This window comes from Coloeus monedula, assembly GCF_965178545.1.
Source record: "Coloeus monedula genome assembly, chromosome: 4".
Lineage (NCBI taxonomy): Eukaryota > Metazoa > Chordata > Aves > Passeriformes > Corvidae > Coloeus > Coloeus monedula.
Window position 1 is genome coordinate 55,274,116 of NC_138784.1, and position 18,534 is coordinate 55,292,649.

Consider the following 18,534-nt stretch of genomic DNA (forward strand, 5'->3'; position numbering starts at 1 on the left):
TACTTAAGAAACCGAAATGACTAACTTGACAAATAACTCAGCAGAAAAAAATCTCTCCTAGCTGCTTTGGAGACATGCTACTTTGAGAGTTGGTGCATTTAACTTCACTGTTCTTACATATCTGGAATGGATGGCAGCCCTAATGATTTCCAGCAATCAGTGCTTGTCTAATTAAGATGTTCCAAGTCCTCAGTTCCCCAAAGCCCTGTTAAAGTAGCTGGACAAATGACAAATCTTCTTTAAGAATTTTTTTCATTTGTTATCTCCACCAGCCTGCCTAAACTGACTGGTATCTCTTACCTATTTGTTGTTGTATTTCCTTGCTACTAGCTGGTCAAAGCTATGGTCAAAGGATCAGGTGAATTTGTTGTTCTGGTTGATTTTTAAAAAACATAGTAAGAACAGTTCTGGCTGGAGGAGATTTCAAATCTCTTGAATATAGTACATACCAGTTCCTTTGCTAACATATGGAGGCTTGAAGAATTTCACAATGCCATACAAGTTCACTATAGTTCCATCTTTGAGATGATTCAGAGGAGTATACACATATTTTGGAGCAACAGACTGAAAAGGAATGATACAATTGAGGGAATAGAAAAAAAATTATTCAAACATTCATACAGAACTTTGTCTTTTAACATCATTCATCCTCAACATGTTTATTTAATCTTAAAAGAAGAAATAAGGATTACCTATTTCTTCGTATCTTAGTCACTTTAGACTCAGAAAGTACACAAGACTTTTAATTTCTTTTTGTGATTGCATCTTTCTTATGAAAGACAATTTTTTACTTATCCATTTTAACATGTCCATCCAGAGGACTTTTTAAAGCAAATACATTAATAGCTTTGTATTTCTGCTTGGCAGTGTCACTGCACAGAATCATTGTCTTGGGCTGGTGGGGGGGTTACCTCTCACAGACACCGTGCACATCCTCTGATTAAAACACCACAGTTGCTGGAGGATTCAAGAAAGCAAGGACTACTTTCTACAGTTTCAGGACTATTCTCCTCTCATCTTAAGGTTGTAATATATCCTGATTTGGCTCTTTTAAAGGATACAAGTTCTGTCAAACTGACTGATAACTGCAGTTTTCAAGTACTATACTGAAAAAATCAAACTGTAAATAAAAATGATATGAAAACAAGCTCTATCACCATTGGTACTGAATCTTTAAGATCATGATAAAGAACATTAAAATTTCATAAACCAGTTCCCTCTGCCTTTAAAATACTATTTCCTGTAGAATTTTAATTTAGACACATAAAGGCTTGATCCCAGCAGTAATCAAAACAAATGTTAAGATCAGTACATGAAGTCTGATTTTAAATCAAAGGAAGTTTCATATTTCCTTTTTTTTTCTACAGTGCAAGCAAACAATTTTATTTAGACTAACAGTTACCTTTGTAGTTCCAAGTTCCAAAACCGACATGAAGTCTGGAGATCAAGAAGGGAACTATACCACAAGTATTGAAAACATGCTACTTTTTTCATATTTTATTTTGTGTTCCAGGTATATTCTTTGCAAAAGTAAAAGCTAAATGACTGCTGGGGCAAGAGAGTGGAAGTAAATAAAACAGGAACAAAAACGAATTCCACACATTCTTATTTACATGCAGTTAATCTCACGTGATTTAAAAACATCCCAAATGCAAACTCACCACAGATGCAGTTTCTGAAGCAGCAGTTGTTCCTGGTGTAGTGTAAATCTGTGGAGAAAAAGACCCCCAAGTTTTCTGATTACAAAATTGAAGGCACTCCAAATATAACATTTGATAACTTTATAGCAAATACAACACTATAAGGAAATACAAACCAGCCCTACAGACATTTTTGCTATATGAATCACCTCTGAATCTAGTAAAATTTTAGCTACAGAAGAAAGTAATATTTACTGCAATTATACTCAGACAAAAGCTTCTTCAAAAAAATACATTTTCTAAAGTCACTTAGTTGAATATGTTAGGTCACATTAATAGAGTAGCATTTGGAAGTTGGATGCTACAAATTTAAAACTGCACTTGCTTAACACAGACCTTAAACGGGTTTAGGTTTTGTACATAAACACGTATATACATGTCAGTGCTCAGAGGAGATCTATTCTCAGCAACTTATTACTTTCCTTTGGGGGAAAAAATTCACCAGAATGGGATAAATTTTATTTAAAGATAGTTCCTAAGCCTTTTGAGCCTTACTTATAAGCCAAACTTATCTTCAATGTAAGGTCTTTTAAAGAACTAATTGTGGTGATTTGACCAAAAGCCAACACACCCCCACTCTCTCTGTGAGGAACATAGGGCTCAGCTGCCATCCTGAGGCCACAGCCCAGCCTGGCTGCCGGTCACAGGGCGCCGTGTCACAGCGGTGCACTGCCTCAGCACTGCCGACTCCTGCTGGGGATCTGCTTTTGCCCTCCTCCTCAGCCGCATTCCTGAAGCTGATTTTACTTTTAAACAGCCGAGTGAGAAGCTGTGATTGAGAAAGTGAAGCACACACAAAGTCTGCTCACTTGTATTAATGTTAAACATCCAATGTATGTGTCACTAAATGAAGTGCCAGAAGCTCCATTCTGTGGTCAATGATGAGATAAACACCTCAGCACAACCTAGGCATTCAGGGAGCTGCACAGTGTCTTTGGGATTAGACTGTATGTCACGAGGTCTGCCAATACTCAGCTGAAAGCCTCATGTAGCTCCTTTTAGGCACTTTTAGTTTAGATGCACCTATTCAGACTGAGGGCAGTTTTGCTATCCATGATCTTCAATGAAACATACTCTTTCTACCAATATATATCATCATCACCATCAACAGATAATGAATGCCATGAAGCAGTCTCCATTATCATTTTAAATAATTTTGTTTCTCACTGAGGTATGTGCCAAGTTTTAGTTACCTATAGAGGTCAATTCCAAAACAAAAGAGCCTTTCTGGAATTAAACCAAAAAAGTATTTTCACTTAAATTTAGGATTTAATTAGAAAACAACTATACAGACAAAAATAAACAGCACTGATGTGAAAATAGCAAAAAAGAACAAATATTTTACTCAGGACAAAAGGATACAATTGTCTTTATAAAATTTAGATTATAGCAATCCATGTATTTGAAAGGCAGCAGTTCATGACTTGACTTAAAGCCAAACAAACTCATAGACTAGAGAAAGTAAAAATTACAGATTTGAAATCACTCTTGCAGCCTCTACCTTGTCTGCATTATTGAAACGTGTTATGCACAAAAGTAGTTTAAACAGCTCTAGGAATCTATCTAAAGTCAACTAAAGTCAAATTCTTGCACTCTGCAAACAGAAATTTACCTGGAAAATAACTTGGTTAGGCTTATTATAAAATTACAGGTGCACAAACACAGATGTGTCTTGTTTCCTGATGAACAAGGTAAAATAATCTGTAGCATTTCAATTTTTAATAGATTTTAATATTTTTTTTCTATTACAAAACAAAATGTTAATGTAAGTATTTTGGAAATTAAAAAAAAAAAAAGAAAAAGTTGGATAACCACATACATAAATGGCTGATCCAGCTTCTTCAGACACTTCCAGGTGACAACCATGTCTACCATCCTCTCTCACTGTAGGCAATTTTATCACCTTAAATCCTGCAACTATGAAGGTTTCCTATGGGGACAGAGCAATAAACAGAAAATTACACAGACTCTAACACGTTCTACTTTAAGACTATATGATGTGAAATGTCACCCCAAAGTCTCAAGACATTTACGAAACAAAAATCCTGAACAAATTATAAAAACTGCCTTTAAGTTTCCCAAATTAGCTCTTTTACCCATGGAATTTATATTTACAACAAATGCCAGAAAGCTTTTTTTCTTTTAAATTCTGCTAACATTTTCACACTCTTGATGCTACTGTAACAGAGTGCTATTTTTGACAAAGCCTAGGGAGGAAGATTCACACTGAATAAGGCAAAAGAATCATTCCTCTTTGAATACACTAAAGACTGACTCCTTTCTGGTTAGCTTAACTAAGGTAGAAAAGAAATCACACATCAGATCAGCAGCGATAAAACACTTCTCTTGAAGCTTCTTTCTCACTGACTTACAGCTGCACTTTCAAGAAACTCTCCTATAAACTCTGTTTTGGCTGGATAAACATCTTCCTTCAGGATTAAATAGGTAGGTCAATCAACAGGTAGGTTTCTGGTAGCAAAAAAGACATTACAAACTTCTCTAGCATCACTCCTGAGATTCTAGCACAGAAAGTGATTCTAGCACAGAAAGTGATTGTAACTGTATTTTCACTTCGGTACAAAGCTCCTCAGACACCACAAAATGAACAAGAAAAGGAGGATTTAAAGGGTACATGACTCAAGTCCCAGCAGCAGCCCATGTTTTTAGCAGCAAGTTCACCAAATAAAAAAGAGAAAAAAAAAGAAAGAATAAACGAAAAAGGAGAAGATAAAAAGATAAAAAATACATTAAATACCTTTAGGTAATCAGAAGTGATTGAACAAAGCTATCTGATACAATGTAAATCTCCTTTATAGTCAGAGCTCCCTTGCTATCAGAGCTGTATAGCAGGGCCGTGCCAGTGTGCTCCATTCCAATAAACATATTAGACTTGGAATCCTATTTCTATTCAAGCTTCTACCAAAAGCACTTCCATAAACTTTTACTGAGCAACTTTTGTTCATATGTTTATTTGATTACAACAAATAAAAGAGTGTTCTTATTAAAGCTGACAGTTTTAGGCAAATATTGCACTATGGCAGCGTGGTTTTTTGCTACTTCAGCAATCTGACAATGCTACTCTAAATGATTTAAGATCCAAAACCTTAATGTTTTGTGCAAGAAAAAGAAAGGCTGCTAGATTAAGTGACAGTTATATATGTAGTTATTAAAATATTGGGAAAAAAATTTCTGCAGAAAATATAATTTAATCAGCTTAATTCAGAATGAAACTACTTAGGGCATGAGGACTTTCAGGTAGTGTCACAAATGGGAAAACAATGTATACTTTGATTAAAAAGTAATATATAAGTCACCTAGAAGTAAGCCATACTCAAAGGTAAGTTAAAATGTGTCAAAACAATTAGAACACTCAGTATTCCTTGCACCTCTAACACATCGTCCTCGTCCTGCTAACATGAAAGTTGTTTCATTCTTTCCAGGAACACACAAATATAAACTTCAGGAAACTCCATGAATTTTGCAGGAATCAGGAGTTAGTACGTGTCTTTCACTGTTAGCTGACGCTATCCAGAATGTTCCTTCAACAGCAAAATCAACCTTCATCTAAAGAGCTATGCCTTGCTTATACATTATTCCCATTTCAGTATTTTATTAAAATGTAGGTTGCACAAGGTTCTGGGATGTGGTTGCTGAGTCAGGATTGGAGCTCAGTACGGGTGACTTCTCATCTTGCTCTCCTAGTGATTACTCTCCTGTAACACATTTGCCATATCTAGCACTACATTAAATAAAAACAAACTGTGAAAGGACTGTGCAATTCCCATCAGGAAAAGACAGCACTAACCTCAAAATCTAGGTAGAAAGAACAGATATATTCTCAGATTTTTTACAAATTCCCAGTCAACTTTGACAGGCTGTGACTTGAACTTTCTAAACCTAGTATTTGCACAGTGCTTTGAAATTTAATGTTATATCAGTTTTCAAAATAGATTAGTTTCTGTTTCGCCTTTAGCTAAAGTAGATCTCGTAACTGGCTTGGGAATCACAGCTATTTACATAAATTGGTGGATTTCCATGTCAACAGAAGCGCACTGCATATACAAACTCAGATTCGACCAACATTTTTAAGTGGTAAAAAGAAATTCTATTTCCCTCATTCAAAAAGTGTGATACACAGGAAAGACAGTATTTTTCCTGATGATTATTCTGTTACAGAATGAGAAGATTCTCAGGAGACAACATGGCTACTCCCATTTTTGGAAATTGCCAACTCCTCCCCCAGGCTACTTAGCTAAAGTTCTTACACTATGCCAAGAATGACATGGAAACTAAAAAATACTAAAATCTGAAATGGCATGCAGCAAATAAGCAGTATTGGATCTTAATGAAGTAATTCTTTAATGGCTAAAAAATGCTTTTTTTTTTTCAAATGCTGCTAGCTTCAGAAATCATTGTTTCCTCATATTCATATTCTTCCAAACTTAAAATCTCATTTGAGACATGAGGTAAGGACCATGAAGGTTCAGTTCACTGGGGAAGAACAAACTGGGGTTTTAGCACACTCCAGCTGTCTAAGGGTTGTTGCCTGTGGTTTGTAGTTTCCTACTCAGCTCTTTAGTACTGATCTTTTTATCTTTGAATTGCTGCTCAATGCCTTGTTCAATATTTGTATTTTTATGAGGAGAAAATAGATTAGTTCACTGAATTTAAAAAGATTCTGCAGCTTGCATATTTACCAAAATAGTTAAGGAACTTCCAACCCTGACTTCCCTGTCAAAATTCCATGGAACTGAGAAATCTGTATAAAGACCGCAATTCGCCAAGGGAAGTTGTGGCTGTCCCACCATTGGAAGTGTTCAAAGTCAGGTTGACAGGGCTTTGGAGCAATCTAATGTAGTGAAATACGTCCCTGCCCATGGCAGGGGGGTTGTAACTGGCTGATATTTAAAGCTGCCTTCCAGCCCCAACCATTCTATGATTTAGTGTGAATGTGTATCACAAATGAAAAAGCACTAACATGAGCTCATAATGTATCATATACTAATTTTAATTTGATATTTGACTAATATTCACGTCAGTAAACTGACAGGCAATCTTATAAAAAGACTGAGGTAATTGTTTTTATCTTGTTCTCCTTTAGTGGCAACACACTGTCTCACAAACTCACAGGCTGACTTGTCTTTTACCTGGAGCTAATCAAACCAAGCTTCTATCTCTGACAAAACAAGACACCAGCACCAAGCCAATAAAAAAACCCCTGTACACATAGTCTTGAATTTTTTTTTTTAATCTTTTAGTGTAACTGTCTTTGAAATGAATTTAATTCTAAAATTATCTTATCAGATGACAAAACATTCAAAATATGAATATAAATGGGTGACTTCTCTATTATCCATATTCATGATTCTTTGCTTGCTAGGTAAACAGCACTGATAAAAAGAATTGCTTTATTTCAGTATTAGTGTGAGAAAGAATTTACGTAAGCAAATACTTTTTTTTCCTAGTTCATATATATAGATTTGAAGGGACCGAAGAGATTATTTCTAATTCTAGGGATAGGTAGACTAAGACAAGAAGTGAACATTCATCTGTGAAAAACAATTCCTAAAACAAGAATATATACATATATATGTTTTGGTGGTTTTTTTTACCCCACGGCGTATAATTTTTGCACAATCCTCTGCCATTTTTCCATATATTAAGACATTGATGCTGTTGATCTGGGAAAACAAGTTATCCGAATCTAGAGGGGAAAAAAGCAAAAGTGATTCCAATCACTATACCTTCTCCAAAACAAAACAGCAGTGAAAAAGATTTACAAAACAAGTTTATCTACAGAGTTTAACACTTTTCAATTAATAAACAAAGTGTGCTAACTACAGGTATATTGCTCAGAATAGTCTTCCTAAGAGGACCATTTAAAATGTGCACGTTGTATACCAATGTACAATTAAATAGAATTTTAAAAGATTTCCACTAATCCAATGTACAGTGTTAGAGAGGCAATGTTATCCAGTCACATCAACACAGATCCTATTGTAGAATTTATTATAAACTGAAGATATTCCAGGATACAGACATATTAATTAATAGCCTTCCAGGAGGACTGAAGCAGAAATCAAGCTGTTATTTTTTGAGTTTTCTACCTTTTACTGTTCCAGAAACATCATCAATGATTTAGGTGTGCAAACTTATGTTTCCGTGGAGAATGTGCATAAACTCTCTCCTCTCCTGAGCAGTCACTGACATCAGCAAGGCTCAGGGAGGTTAAGCACCCCTCTGAGAACCGTGAAGCCAGCAGGGAGACTAAGACCCCATCAACTCCATCCACCTCTGCTAACACCAGCCACAAGCAGCGCCACTAGGCAGGACCTGCACATTCCAGGCCTGCTGCTCAGGTACTGGAGTCAGGAGGATCAGAGGGAGCTCGTGATGATTCTCTAGCCACTGTAAGGAATAAGCTGAGAATGAAATGGAAGGAAATGGAAAGTTCCTTGAATCCAACAGACACCTGACAAATTACCTCCTCCACCTTCCTGACTGGAGGGGGTGATAAGCTTAAGACTTAAAAGGAACATATTTTTTTGCATTATTTATTACATGATGAACAACTTAGGCCTTTCAAAGTGCTAGTCTAGCTACTGATATTCAAATACTTGAGTAGTCAAGTGAAATTTCCTTTTTTTTAAATGCTTAAATTAAAACAGAATGAAACACAAATATTTTGCTGTGAATCAAAATACTGACCCATATTATATGTCCCCTTACATAGTATATGCTATATATATTATGTGGTAACAATTATGTGTGCAATTTCCTTAGTCCTTCTTATGATAAGCAGTTTGAAAATACACTACTAAAGCTATACATATAACTAATCCATTTCCAGGGCAGTATTTTAGAAAATCATGCAACAAGAAGTCTACTGAAATACAAAGACTATTGTTTCCATTAACTTACCTGGCGTAAGTTTAAGATAAACTTTTTGTAGAAAATGAACAGTTTTACAGAGTATTTTAAATCTCACATTCTACTGAACACTATACAAAAGCAGGTACTACTGATGTAGTACCATAAATTTAGAATCTATATTTAAATGTAGTACCTTGAAGAACAATCTTGAAAAAGTCTGTTCCATCTCTGAGTTTTGTTAATGGGTAGGAAAGAGTAACTACTCCCTAAAAAGCAAAAAATAAAATAAAATGTTGTGAACTAAGACTCTATGCCTCTAAGTTACTGAAATACGGATAACAGCAGAAACATCTGTAAGCTAAAAAAGGCAGAATTTAAGGAATAAGTGCAAATTGCCATCTAAATTCTTAACAAAAGAACCCCACAAGTCCTATAGACAGCACTAAAAAGCAACACTCTTGAGATATAACCAAGGAAGTATTAAATGTCAATACTACTTAGATGCTACTGACTAGATGATAAGCTTATATTAAACAATATAATAGTATCTATGGAACTATACATGTAACTTTCATTAGTTACAAAAATAGCATAAAAGACTAGAGTTTTAGCACAAAACCTGAAAGGCATCTGAAGAGGTAGTGAAGCAATTTCTCCAAAAATACTGGCAAAGGATTACAACATAACTATCAGAACAGAATCACAGTCAAGATATAACAGATACATATTAAGATAAATAATCTTCTGGGGAAAAAAAATACAGCTGTGAGAAGAGTATTACAAAGTTTTGAAACTGTAGTGTCCCAATTATTTGGCAATAATACAAATGCTCTGAAAGACACTATGATTTAACAATTAATTAGAAATACTCTTTTTATTGTGATGCTGAAGTTACAGTGAAGCAAAAATGAGTGCTGGTGATTACCAGTGATGGTAACATCTCTATGGAACAAACACATCTACTTAGAAAGACGTTATCATCAACAGTACCAAAAATGTCAGTCAAGTGTATTCTTTCACAGTATGGCAGGGAAAGCACTGTATCCTTTTCAATGATAAAACCACAAAAATTGGTTCAATAAAGAAAAACAAAATATTGAAAACAGACTCTATATAATGCTTTAAAAAAACTACACAAAGCACAAAAATAAACTAAGAGGTTTCTTGTAAAAAGTTTCTCTTGTAAAAAGAGAACAGGGCAATCTGTCTATAAATGCAACATTAAGAGGACAGTCAGGTAAATCAGTGATTTTACAGTTCACATATTCAGTGGTAAGCTGGACTTAAATGCTAGCAAATGCTTCTTAAACCATATCAGGATAAAATACGCAGCACTGAACTGTTACTCCAGAGGCCTTTCGGAGTAAAATTTGTGCTACAACACACTAACTGAGAAGAAATCCAAATCAAATTCAACAAGATTTTACTACCTTTTATAAACAAATAATATGACTCCACAAAACTTCAACATTATTTGCAGATGCTGATTTCCAAAACAGTTTGATCATTAGGTCTCCTTACAAAACTCATTAGTCTTCTCTGTGAAAAGTAGGAACTTACCTGTTAAAAACAGAAAGGTTTCTCACTTGTTTTCAAAATTACAACTTTGTTTAAAATTTCACTTTATATATATATGTATATACAGACACGTATACATATACATATATATAAAACTGTTCTTGCTGAGATTGTCTTGAACTGTACTCACAGGTAAATAAAAGACTACAGAATTTTTCTTGTAATAAAGTCTTTGTAATGAAAGAGTCACCTCAGGAACACTCAACATTTACATATATATTTTTTTCTTAGTAAGAAATTTCAATCTGCACCAGCACACTATTTAAAAGTGGAATACATTGATGCGACAGTGATTGCCTTTTGACCATCTTAATTTTTTATCTTTCCTTTTACATCCCAGTATCTTCCAAAGAGTTTTCAAATTCTGGGACCACATTCTTCGCTGTAATGGTTTGGCCCTTCCACTTTCCTTTGTATCCCAAACACCTACACTATAGTTCTCTTCCCCAGCTACCCACTTCCTCATTGCTTTCTCTACATGCCTGGAACTCCTGGGCTCCAAACTTCAAAAGAACCTACCTTAGCAAAACTTGCCCAAATTGACTCTTCCCTCACAAATCCTGCACTGCTTATTGAGTTCAGAAGCAAGCTTTTTCCAAACCCCTCCACATTCCATATACCACTAAACTCACTCTCAAACATATGTATATGTCTCCTTCCTTATAAGGCCTCGCTCCTTCAGTTTGGTTCTGTAGCTGATCTGGCAGCTGATTTTCAGGTTTGGTTCAGATTTGCCACAGCAAAATCCAGAGGATGATGAATCAATGGGAGGAAGCATCATGTCTAGTTAACAGACATGCTGACTGAGGAAGTACAAACATTGGTTGTGCTGTTTTTCTACAAATTTGAAATTTGCAGTTTTCACAGAGATGCCAGGAGGATGAAAACATGCAGAAGAATGAAAGGACTGAGGCACACAAGTCAGACAAAAGCATCCCAAATGTTTTTTGTTGCTTTTCCCAGAACATGTTTTATAAAAATACTCCTCTGCCCTTCTCTCCTTGTCAAAGCAGGACCTGATCCCTATTTTGGCAGGTCTAGAGTGACAGTGTGCCACCACCAAGATAACCTAACATCAGTGCATTCTAAGGTTCACTTCAAGCTCAGCCTGCAGAACTGGATTTTCCTACACATTTAATGGTGCATTAGCATCCGCTTTATCAGCTCCCCAGTTGTGCTGTTTTTATGCCAAGCTGTTTTAGTCACCTACTAATCCATGTCAGCACCAGCAGGAAGTTCTCTTAACATAAGGCAGAAGTCTGAGAAGACATTCTATGCACTTTCCCTTTCAGAATCAGCTATAACACTGCATGCTACAAATCTATGTCTGGTAATAATTGCTCTGCTTTCCTAATGGTAACATTTATTTTGGCAGAAACATTTTCTAATTTATAATCCGTTTTTGTCTTCTTCACCACTTCCTTCTGAACAAGAATCCCTGTTCTTCCACGTCAGGACTGCTTGCAGACATAGCCCTTCAAAGCTTGAAAGTCCATATATCCTGCAGGTGAACAGGGACAAGAAACTACACCCCGAGGAATAAACCCCATTTGCTAGCAGCAGTGGTTATTGATGTTTCCATTTGTTCCTTTACAAGACCTAAGGGAGGCTGGATCATTCTCAGTCAAATCACCTCCTGCACGACTCAACTGCTGCCTGCTTCCAAACAGGGCAGTTTTGTCCCTTCACTCTACAGAAGTGCACCACTCCTGGCATCAGTATGACACCACAATGAACCAGTGCAGAGTGAGAGCAGCAGAAAATTATCCTCTCTCCAGCAATATGGATGGCCTTCTGCCAGTCTCCTTCTCATGAAGGGACTCAATCACAGGGTCACATAAGCACTAGAGTTGGAACTGAGAATATACAGCTGTGGAAGCAAAAATGAATTTTTCTGGATACAGAAAAACATTAGATCAGTTCAGCTCATATTTTTGAAATGTTTGTGCCATTTTTTTAAGGATTTGAGACAACTCAGGTTTTCTACAGAACCAGCTTGCCTTTATTTTTTCCCCCTTGTTTTTTTTCATTAACAGACTGAAAGAAAGCCTGGGTTTATGCTGATTTCCTGACACATAAGCATCAGGGATGCCTAAAACAATTCTCAGAGTGCCAGACCAAAAAAGTTGAACAGGATAAAAAAATAACACACTGAAGAATTGACACTGCATTTTACAGAGAACACTTGTTTTAGGCATGAAAAAAGTATTCCTGCATTCTGCTAGTACAGCAGGATTGTACTTCCAATCCAAAATATATTTGGGATTACTGTCAAATATAAGTGCACATTTGGTAATAATAAAAAAACCTAATTGCGTCTTGATGCTGGTAGTTCCTATAAGCAACACTTTTCATAAAATTGGATATTGCATTGTTTCATACAAAAGGAGAACACTTTAGAAGTCATTACTCTGAAATCTGATCTTTAACAGGATTGAGGTGCTTATTACAATTTTCTTAAAACAAAATACCACTCAACCTCCCCCAATCCCTACATTTTCAGCACAACATTTGGCATATTCATGTGTTTTTAAATTGGTCCACAGCTTATAAACTCTGAAAAGAGAAACTCCTATAAACTTTAGTCTGATAACACAAGAGAAATGAGCAGAACTGTGAATCCATGAAGGTAATAGCAACATGCCATGAAGTTCAATAAGGTCATAATTTTCCACTGCTTAAAGATTTGCAACAGATCAACCCAAAGATACACAGTTGCAGAAAGTCACCACCTGAGCTGGGATACAGAAGTGCCTTGCTAATGTAACAGGAGCTATTTCAAAGCAAGACAGTTTACTGGTCAGTTTACCTGAACGTATTTGTTGGTATGATCACAGCCTTCTTTCAAATGTTGCAAATTCTCCTTCTGCAAATGGCTTGGTAGTGGAGTCTCAGACTGCCCTTTAATGATCTTCATCAACTGAACAGGCATAGCTACTTTATCTAAACAAAAATCATAAAAAGAGTCCTGCAGCTCTTTGTTTTGTTCAAATTAAGAGTTACTACAAGTTGCATCTTAACTCAGAATGGGAATATTGACCTATTTCATAACAAGACGGTTTAATTGTGTAAGACTAACAATTTTCAGAGGGATTGGCCTCATCTCTTAGTACCGTAAGTAGCAAGAAGAAAATAACACTTCCTTGGCAGTAGACAACATCCAAATAACTTGATTTTTCAAACATTCCAAAACACCATAAATGGCAATAAAATATCACTTTACATACATATAAATAGAAATACATATAAATGCAAAGGGTAATGTAAACAATGTTAATATCTTATGTACAGAAATGCAGATAAAAACCACGCAAAGACTTTGAATGACTCCTTCCCCAGCACAAGGTCATGGACAGATAGTCCCCATATTCAGTTTTTTTCCCTATAAGAAAATTTGACTGCAATAAATTAAAGCATCTGTCATTTTAACTCAAAATGAACAAAAGATGCTTACATACTGATCAAAAAAATTTCATCAAAGAATTAAGTAATGAAATAATAATAAATAAAATAAGATGGGTATTTTAAAATAAGATGGGTAGCTAAGCATGGAAGGCACTGGGAACAAGCTAAGAAATGTATGACTGTGTCACCTATGGTCTGCCCTCACTGTGCTAAAAGTCAATGAAATGAATTATTAGTGATAGTGTTATAATGCTGAGAATAGGGGAGAGGAAGAGCAGTCTATTGTAGCCAAGTTACATGTAAGAGAAATAGAAAAAAGTGATCTAGCAATAAGTAGTTATTGCTGTATTTTCTCATTACATTGATCTCATTTCTTCTGGGGTTATCTTTGTCTTTGCTGTGTAAATTTAATTCAAGCAGGTACCTACAGAAAAGCCACAACATTATCAATCTGTTTTCAGTAAGTTTTAATAAACTAAACAAAAAATGCTTTCTGTTTTCTGAAAACCCAGATAGCAGTATTATAGCCACAGTCCTAATTTCAAACTGCTTTAGCAAATTTTACATGATAGTAAAGAACAGGAAAGAAAGTATTTCCTATAGTTTTGAATGGACACAAAAACTTGGACTTATACTCAGTAAAAACTACATTTCAGTTACAGTTCAAAAGAGCTTCTTCAGTGCTAAGCAGACTGAATTCCTACAAAATATTCACTTACAATGAAATGGAATTGGGAAACCATTGCAAAATGGAAAGACCACTGGATCCTAAGTTATACACATAGGTCAACACATATAGGTGCAGACAGCAACATTACAGACACTCTTTTAAAAAGTACCTTATTCTTCAGAAAAATCACAGATTCACCTTATTGTTATTCCAGTATCCACAGATATCAGACTTCACTAATAACTCATGACTACTCCTCGTTGTAAGTGACCCTTCTTTCTCCTTCCCCATTTTCCAAGAAACTCCCCAGTGCTGTTACTCTTGTCTATCAGATATAAGCAAGAAGTCACAGCCACTCATAAGGTATCAATGCAATACTTTGGTCTGAGGCCACCTCAGCTGCTACGGTTACACACAGAATGACTGGTTTTGTTTTTTCCTATTTACATGAGGAGGAAGGAGGCAAAAATGAAGCACTATGAACTGACCGCAATCCTCATTCTCTGTCCCTGTACCGCTCAGGGTGAGGAGGTAAAGAAACTGGGAGTGGAGCTGAGCCCAGAAAATGGGAGAGGTGGGGGAAAGATCTTTAGATTTGTTCTTATATGTCATTATCCTACCCTGATTTGATGATTAATAAGTTAAATTCCTTTGTTTGAGTCTCTTTTGTCCATGTAAACTGTGAGTGATCTCTCTGTCTCAACCTGCAAGGTTTTAGTTGTATTTTCTCTGTCCTCCTGAGCGGAATGGTAAGAGCGGCTTTGGTGGGCACCTGGCTTCCAGCCAGGGTCAACTTATGGCAGCACAGAGCTGGGAGGTACAGTACCAGAGAGCTTTCCCTTTCTGCTTGAGATGTAGGAGAAGTAAAAGCCTGCTACAAAGGTGCAGATGCTGTTCCATCTCTGTCAACTGCTTTGACTAGTGAGGTATTAGAATTTCTATAAAATGTTACTAAATGAGGCTAAAAACGATGCCTTTATCTGTATGTTTTCAAACACAAACCAGGACAGAATTGTCATTAGCTTACTAGGATTTCAAGTCTCTAGCGGAAAGTGCAACTAGGAGATTTACACAGCTTTTCAGTTCAAAGTATCTACTTCACACATTATTCTAGCAGACTGAGAAGCTGATCTATTCCACCTAGAAAGAGTCAACTTCAAAGTTAATCAGCAATATTGATCTTCACCCAGCAACAGTATAATGAGCCAGGGAGATATACAACATAAGAGATTAACACCTTTTTTTTTATCCTGTTTCTCTCTGTTACACTATGTGAGCAATTATATAGATTTTTCCAATTTTTTTTTCTTCCCCATGAAGATATGTTAACAACACAGAGCATTTTTTTATAATTCAAATTTATGAAAACAACATTCTTGTACAAAACAAGTGGGTTTTTTTCCCAAATCTTAAACTTCTGCATATATAAAACTAAGGTCATGTGTTCTAACTGCCAATTATCTCTGAAGCTTCCAGATTCGTGTTCTCTGCAATGAAAAACCAAAGATATGAATATCCAGCTCTAAGAATTATGAATTTTCAAAAACAAATAGAGCATGGACTTTCAAAATCTACATGAAGATACTGTTAGTGCTGTCCTTGGTCCTTGTCCCAACTCTCCTGAGGAGCAACTGAGTGAAAAAAAGTAAGTCTGTCAAGTATCTTTGTTGCTCTCAAAAGCCTGACCAACACTGACAGGAATCATTCCAGCTTGAGCCTAAGAAGCCTGTAAATGGTGTAAACAGAGCTGTTCATATGTATGGATACTGAAAAAAAAACCCCAAAACAAAACCAACAGAGACCACAAGAAAGGCAGACAGAAACATGGCACACTCCTTGAAGAGGAGGGAGACACAACACACACACAGAGCAGAAGGAAGAAGCCTGTGAACTCCAAATACCTTTCACCTTCCAGTAATTTAAGTGACAAAAATACGGACAGTGAGCAACCAAAGAGCTTAACAACTTTAACAAAGAACTACATGAAAGGATGCAGACTGTTTAAAGTAGACTATAAATTGTATATAGGATGTAACCCACAATTTAACACCCCCAAAGAGAATGTGATAGGCATCACTCAAGTGAAATATAACACTGAGGATGGCTATGGTCTTAACTCTTATGTGCTGCTCTGCCCTATCCTTGACATTCTGCCTACTAATTTTATAGACCTTAAATTTCTGACAGTGGAACAATCTACTTCAACACTATTCCTCTGTAGTCTCCCCTAGAACACAACTTTTCTTCAAGAACTATTGAGATATTAGCTTTGGAGCAGAAAAGCGAAAAAACTGAGAAGAAGTGAGAGGCAAACTGGAAAACTCAGTCCTTTCTCTACAACCAATAAATACTTCAGTCATACACAAAAATTACATGAAGAGGATAATGTCGTTTTGGGAAAAGGATGCTGTAGCAGTCAAAGCCATGAAGAATCAGATTCCTTATCAATCAAAGCAACTGCTACTTGCAGAGAGAGAAAACTCATTCTCCAAATCAGAGAATAAAACACGTCTGTGTAGACTTCTGGAGGAAACCTCACCAAAGTTTCACGAAGACTGAAGGAATAGTCAAGAGCATCAGCATCTTATTGATGCGGTCAGTCACTGTGGTACATACCTGAAGCCCCTGTAAACACAAATACCAGTCAGTGCAATACTCGGGCTAATTGTGCAAAAATTAAAACAATTATGAAATAGGTAATGCTTCATTATAAAAGAACACACATATGTAGACACAGCCATACACTCCTACAATACTTTATGCAAAATTTTATCATAAAAATGAACATTTTTGGCTTGAGCAGAATAGGCAGTACAGAACTACCACAAACCCAATCTGCCGTGACAAGAGAAAGCTTTTGTCATACAGAAGTCTTAACGAAATCACAATGATCACTAGTGAGCAAAGCGTGTAGTTTGTCTAGTATTTTTGCAAAAGTCTGATTTTGCAATCTGTTATTTCCTTGAGAATTCTCACAAGGTGAAAACATCATGCCCGGTTAACAAAAGGAGAAATCAAGTCAGTAGCATGACACATTCCCTTAGCTGCAAGGCTTCACCATGCTCTTGCTGCAGATCTTTAGGCACTTATCTTTTTTGGGAAGTATGTCCTAGGCTATTCTTACTCTTGATCACATAGGCGGTACTTAAGTTTCATTAGAATACAACTAGGTTTCTTCAAACAAAAAAACAAAATTTCCTTTATTTCAGATTAAAATTTACTCATCATTGTGCAAAAGAGACCACAATCCAACATTACCTGAGGAAAAGGAATTCTTATACAGCCATCACTACCTCAACAGTACTTCAGCGCTAGAAAGCAGCAACCCACTGCAAAGCAAAGGCCTCAGGAGGCCAGAGCTACACTGCAGATCCCACTTCACACGGTATGAACTAACCACTTCAGAAAGTCAGTCCACCAGTTGCAAAAAGCCGAGATCTTTAAAACAAGACCTTAGATGCATCACCGCAGGCGTATTAACAACAAAACTCCCCCTTCGGTTTACTCAGTGCCCGGAAAAAAACTTCCAAACCCGTGGGGCACTGTGCGGGGACTCAGTTCTCAGAGCAGAGCCCGTGTGCAGGGCAGCTGCGGGAAGGAGGGGAAGTCTCACAGCGGGAAACACAGCCAGGCCCGCAGACCCGCCGGTTCCCGTGTCTCGCCGGTCCCTGTTTGTCCCGCTCCCTATCCCCGGCCCGCCGCGCCGGCCGCCTGCGCCACTTCCGCCCGCCCCGCGCGCCGGCCGCGCACTGCGCATGCTCGGGGGCGCGCGCACGCGCACCGGCGGCGTCGGGCACCCCGTCCTGCGCGGCCGGGGCCTGACCTGAACGCACTGATGCTTTTCTCTGTTCTGTTCTGGCTCTTTTTTTTCATGTCTGTAAAAGATCTGTTTAGCAATTAAAATTACGGTGAAGTGAAATCTGGAAGTCTTACACATTATAGGTGAATTAAATTAAAATCATTTGGAAACATCAATTGCACTCCAGAGTAATTTAAATGGATACTTGGTCTTCTCTTACTTCTCTCCTCTTTTGCTGCTTCTGTTTCCAGTTACTTTTTCTAAATTTACTATTAACTTCTTTCTATAAAGTAATCTAAACTAGAAGAATTCGGAGTTTTTTGTGTCCTGTCCTGTATGTAATCAAAAGAGGAAAAAAAGCAGAATTTTGATAAAAGAATACCTTAATTTTATGTGTCAACAGAACAATAATTGCGTGTGCCAGAAGTTTAGCCCGAAGTCTGTTTTTCTTCAATTTTTAATTCTGTGTTGGAATGGTGGTCATACTCCTCTTCAGCAGGATGGCAAGG

At 36.8% G+C, this 18,534-nt stretch overlaps 1 protein-coding gene across 7 annotated transcripts in view; it reads right to left on the minus strand.

Annotated features, from left to right (window-relative positions):
• The window catches only part of POT1 (protection of telomeres 1), a 60,170-nt gene extending 42,246 nt beyond the window's left edge, over window positions 1-17,924 (minus strand). For 3 of the 7 annotated variants that reach the window (XR_014226321.1, XR_014226322.1, XM_082279610.1), the window contains exons 1-8: window positions 17,485-17,924; window positions 16,766-16,851; window positions 12,961-13,094; window positions 8,767-8,839; window positions 7,313-7,404; window positions 3,520-3,630; window positions 1,662-1,709; window positions 450-564 (exon numbers count right to left, since the gene is read on the minus strand). Coding sequence is in view for 5 of the 7 variants with exons in the window: in XM_082279610.1 (XP_082135736.1) it covers window positions 450-564; window positions 1,662-1,709; window positions 3,520-3,630; window positions 7,313-7,404; window positions 8,767-8,839; window positions 12,961-13,083 (562 nt within the window). In the remaining 2 variants the exon portion in view is untranslated. Of the gene's footprint in view, window positions 1-449; window positions 565-1,661; window positions 1,710-3,519; window positions 3,631-7,312; window positions 7,405-7,807; window positions 7,886-8,766; window positions 8,840-10,003; window positions 10,134-12,960; window positions 13,095-16,765; window positions 16,852-17,484 lie in introns of those variants that run through there. The other 4 variants (XM_082279611.1, XM_082279614.1, XM_082279613.1 and 1 more) reach the window with 4 other exon arrangements.
• Between the last annotated feature and the right edge of the window lie 610 nt (window positions 17,925-18,534).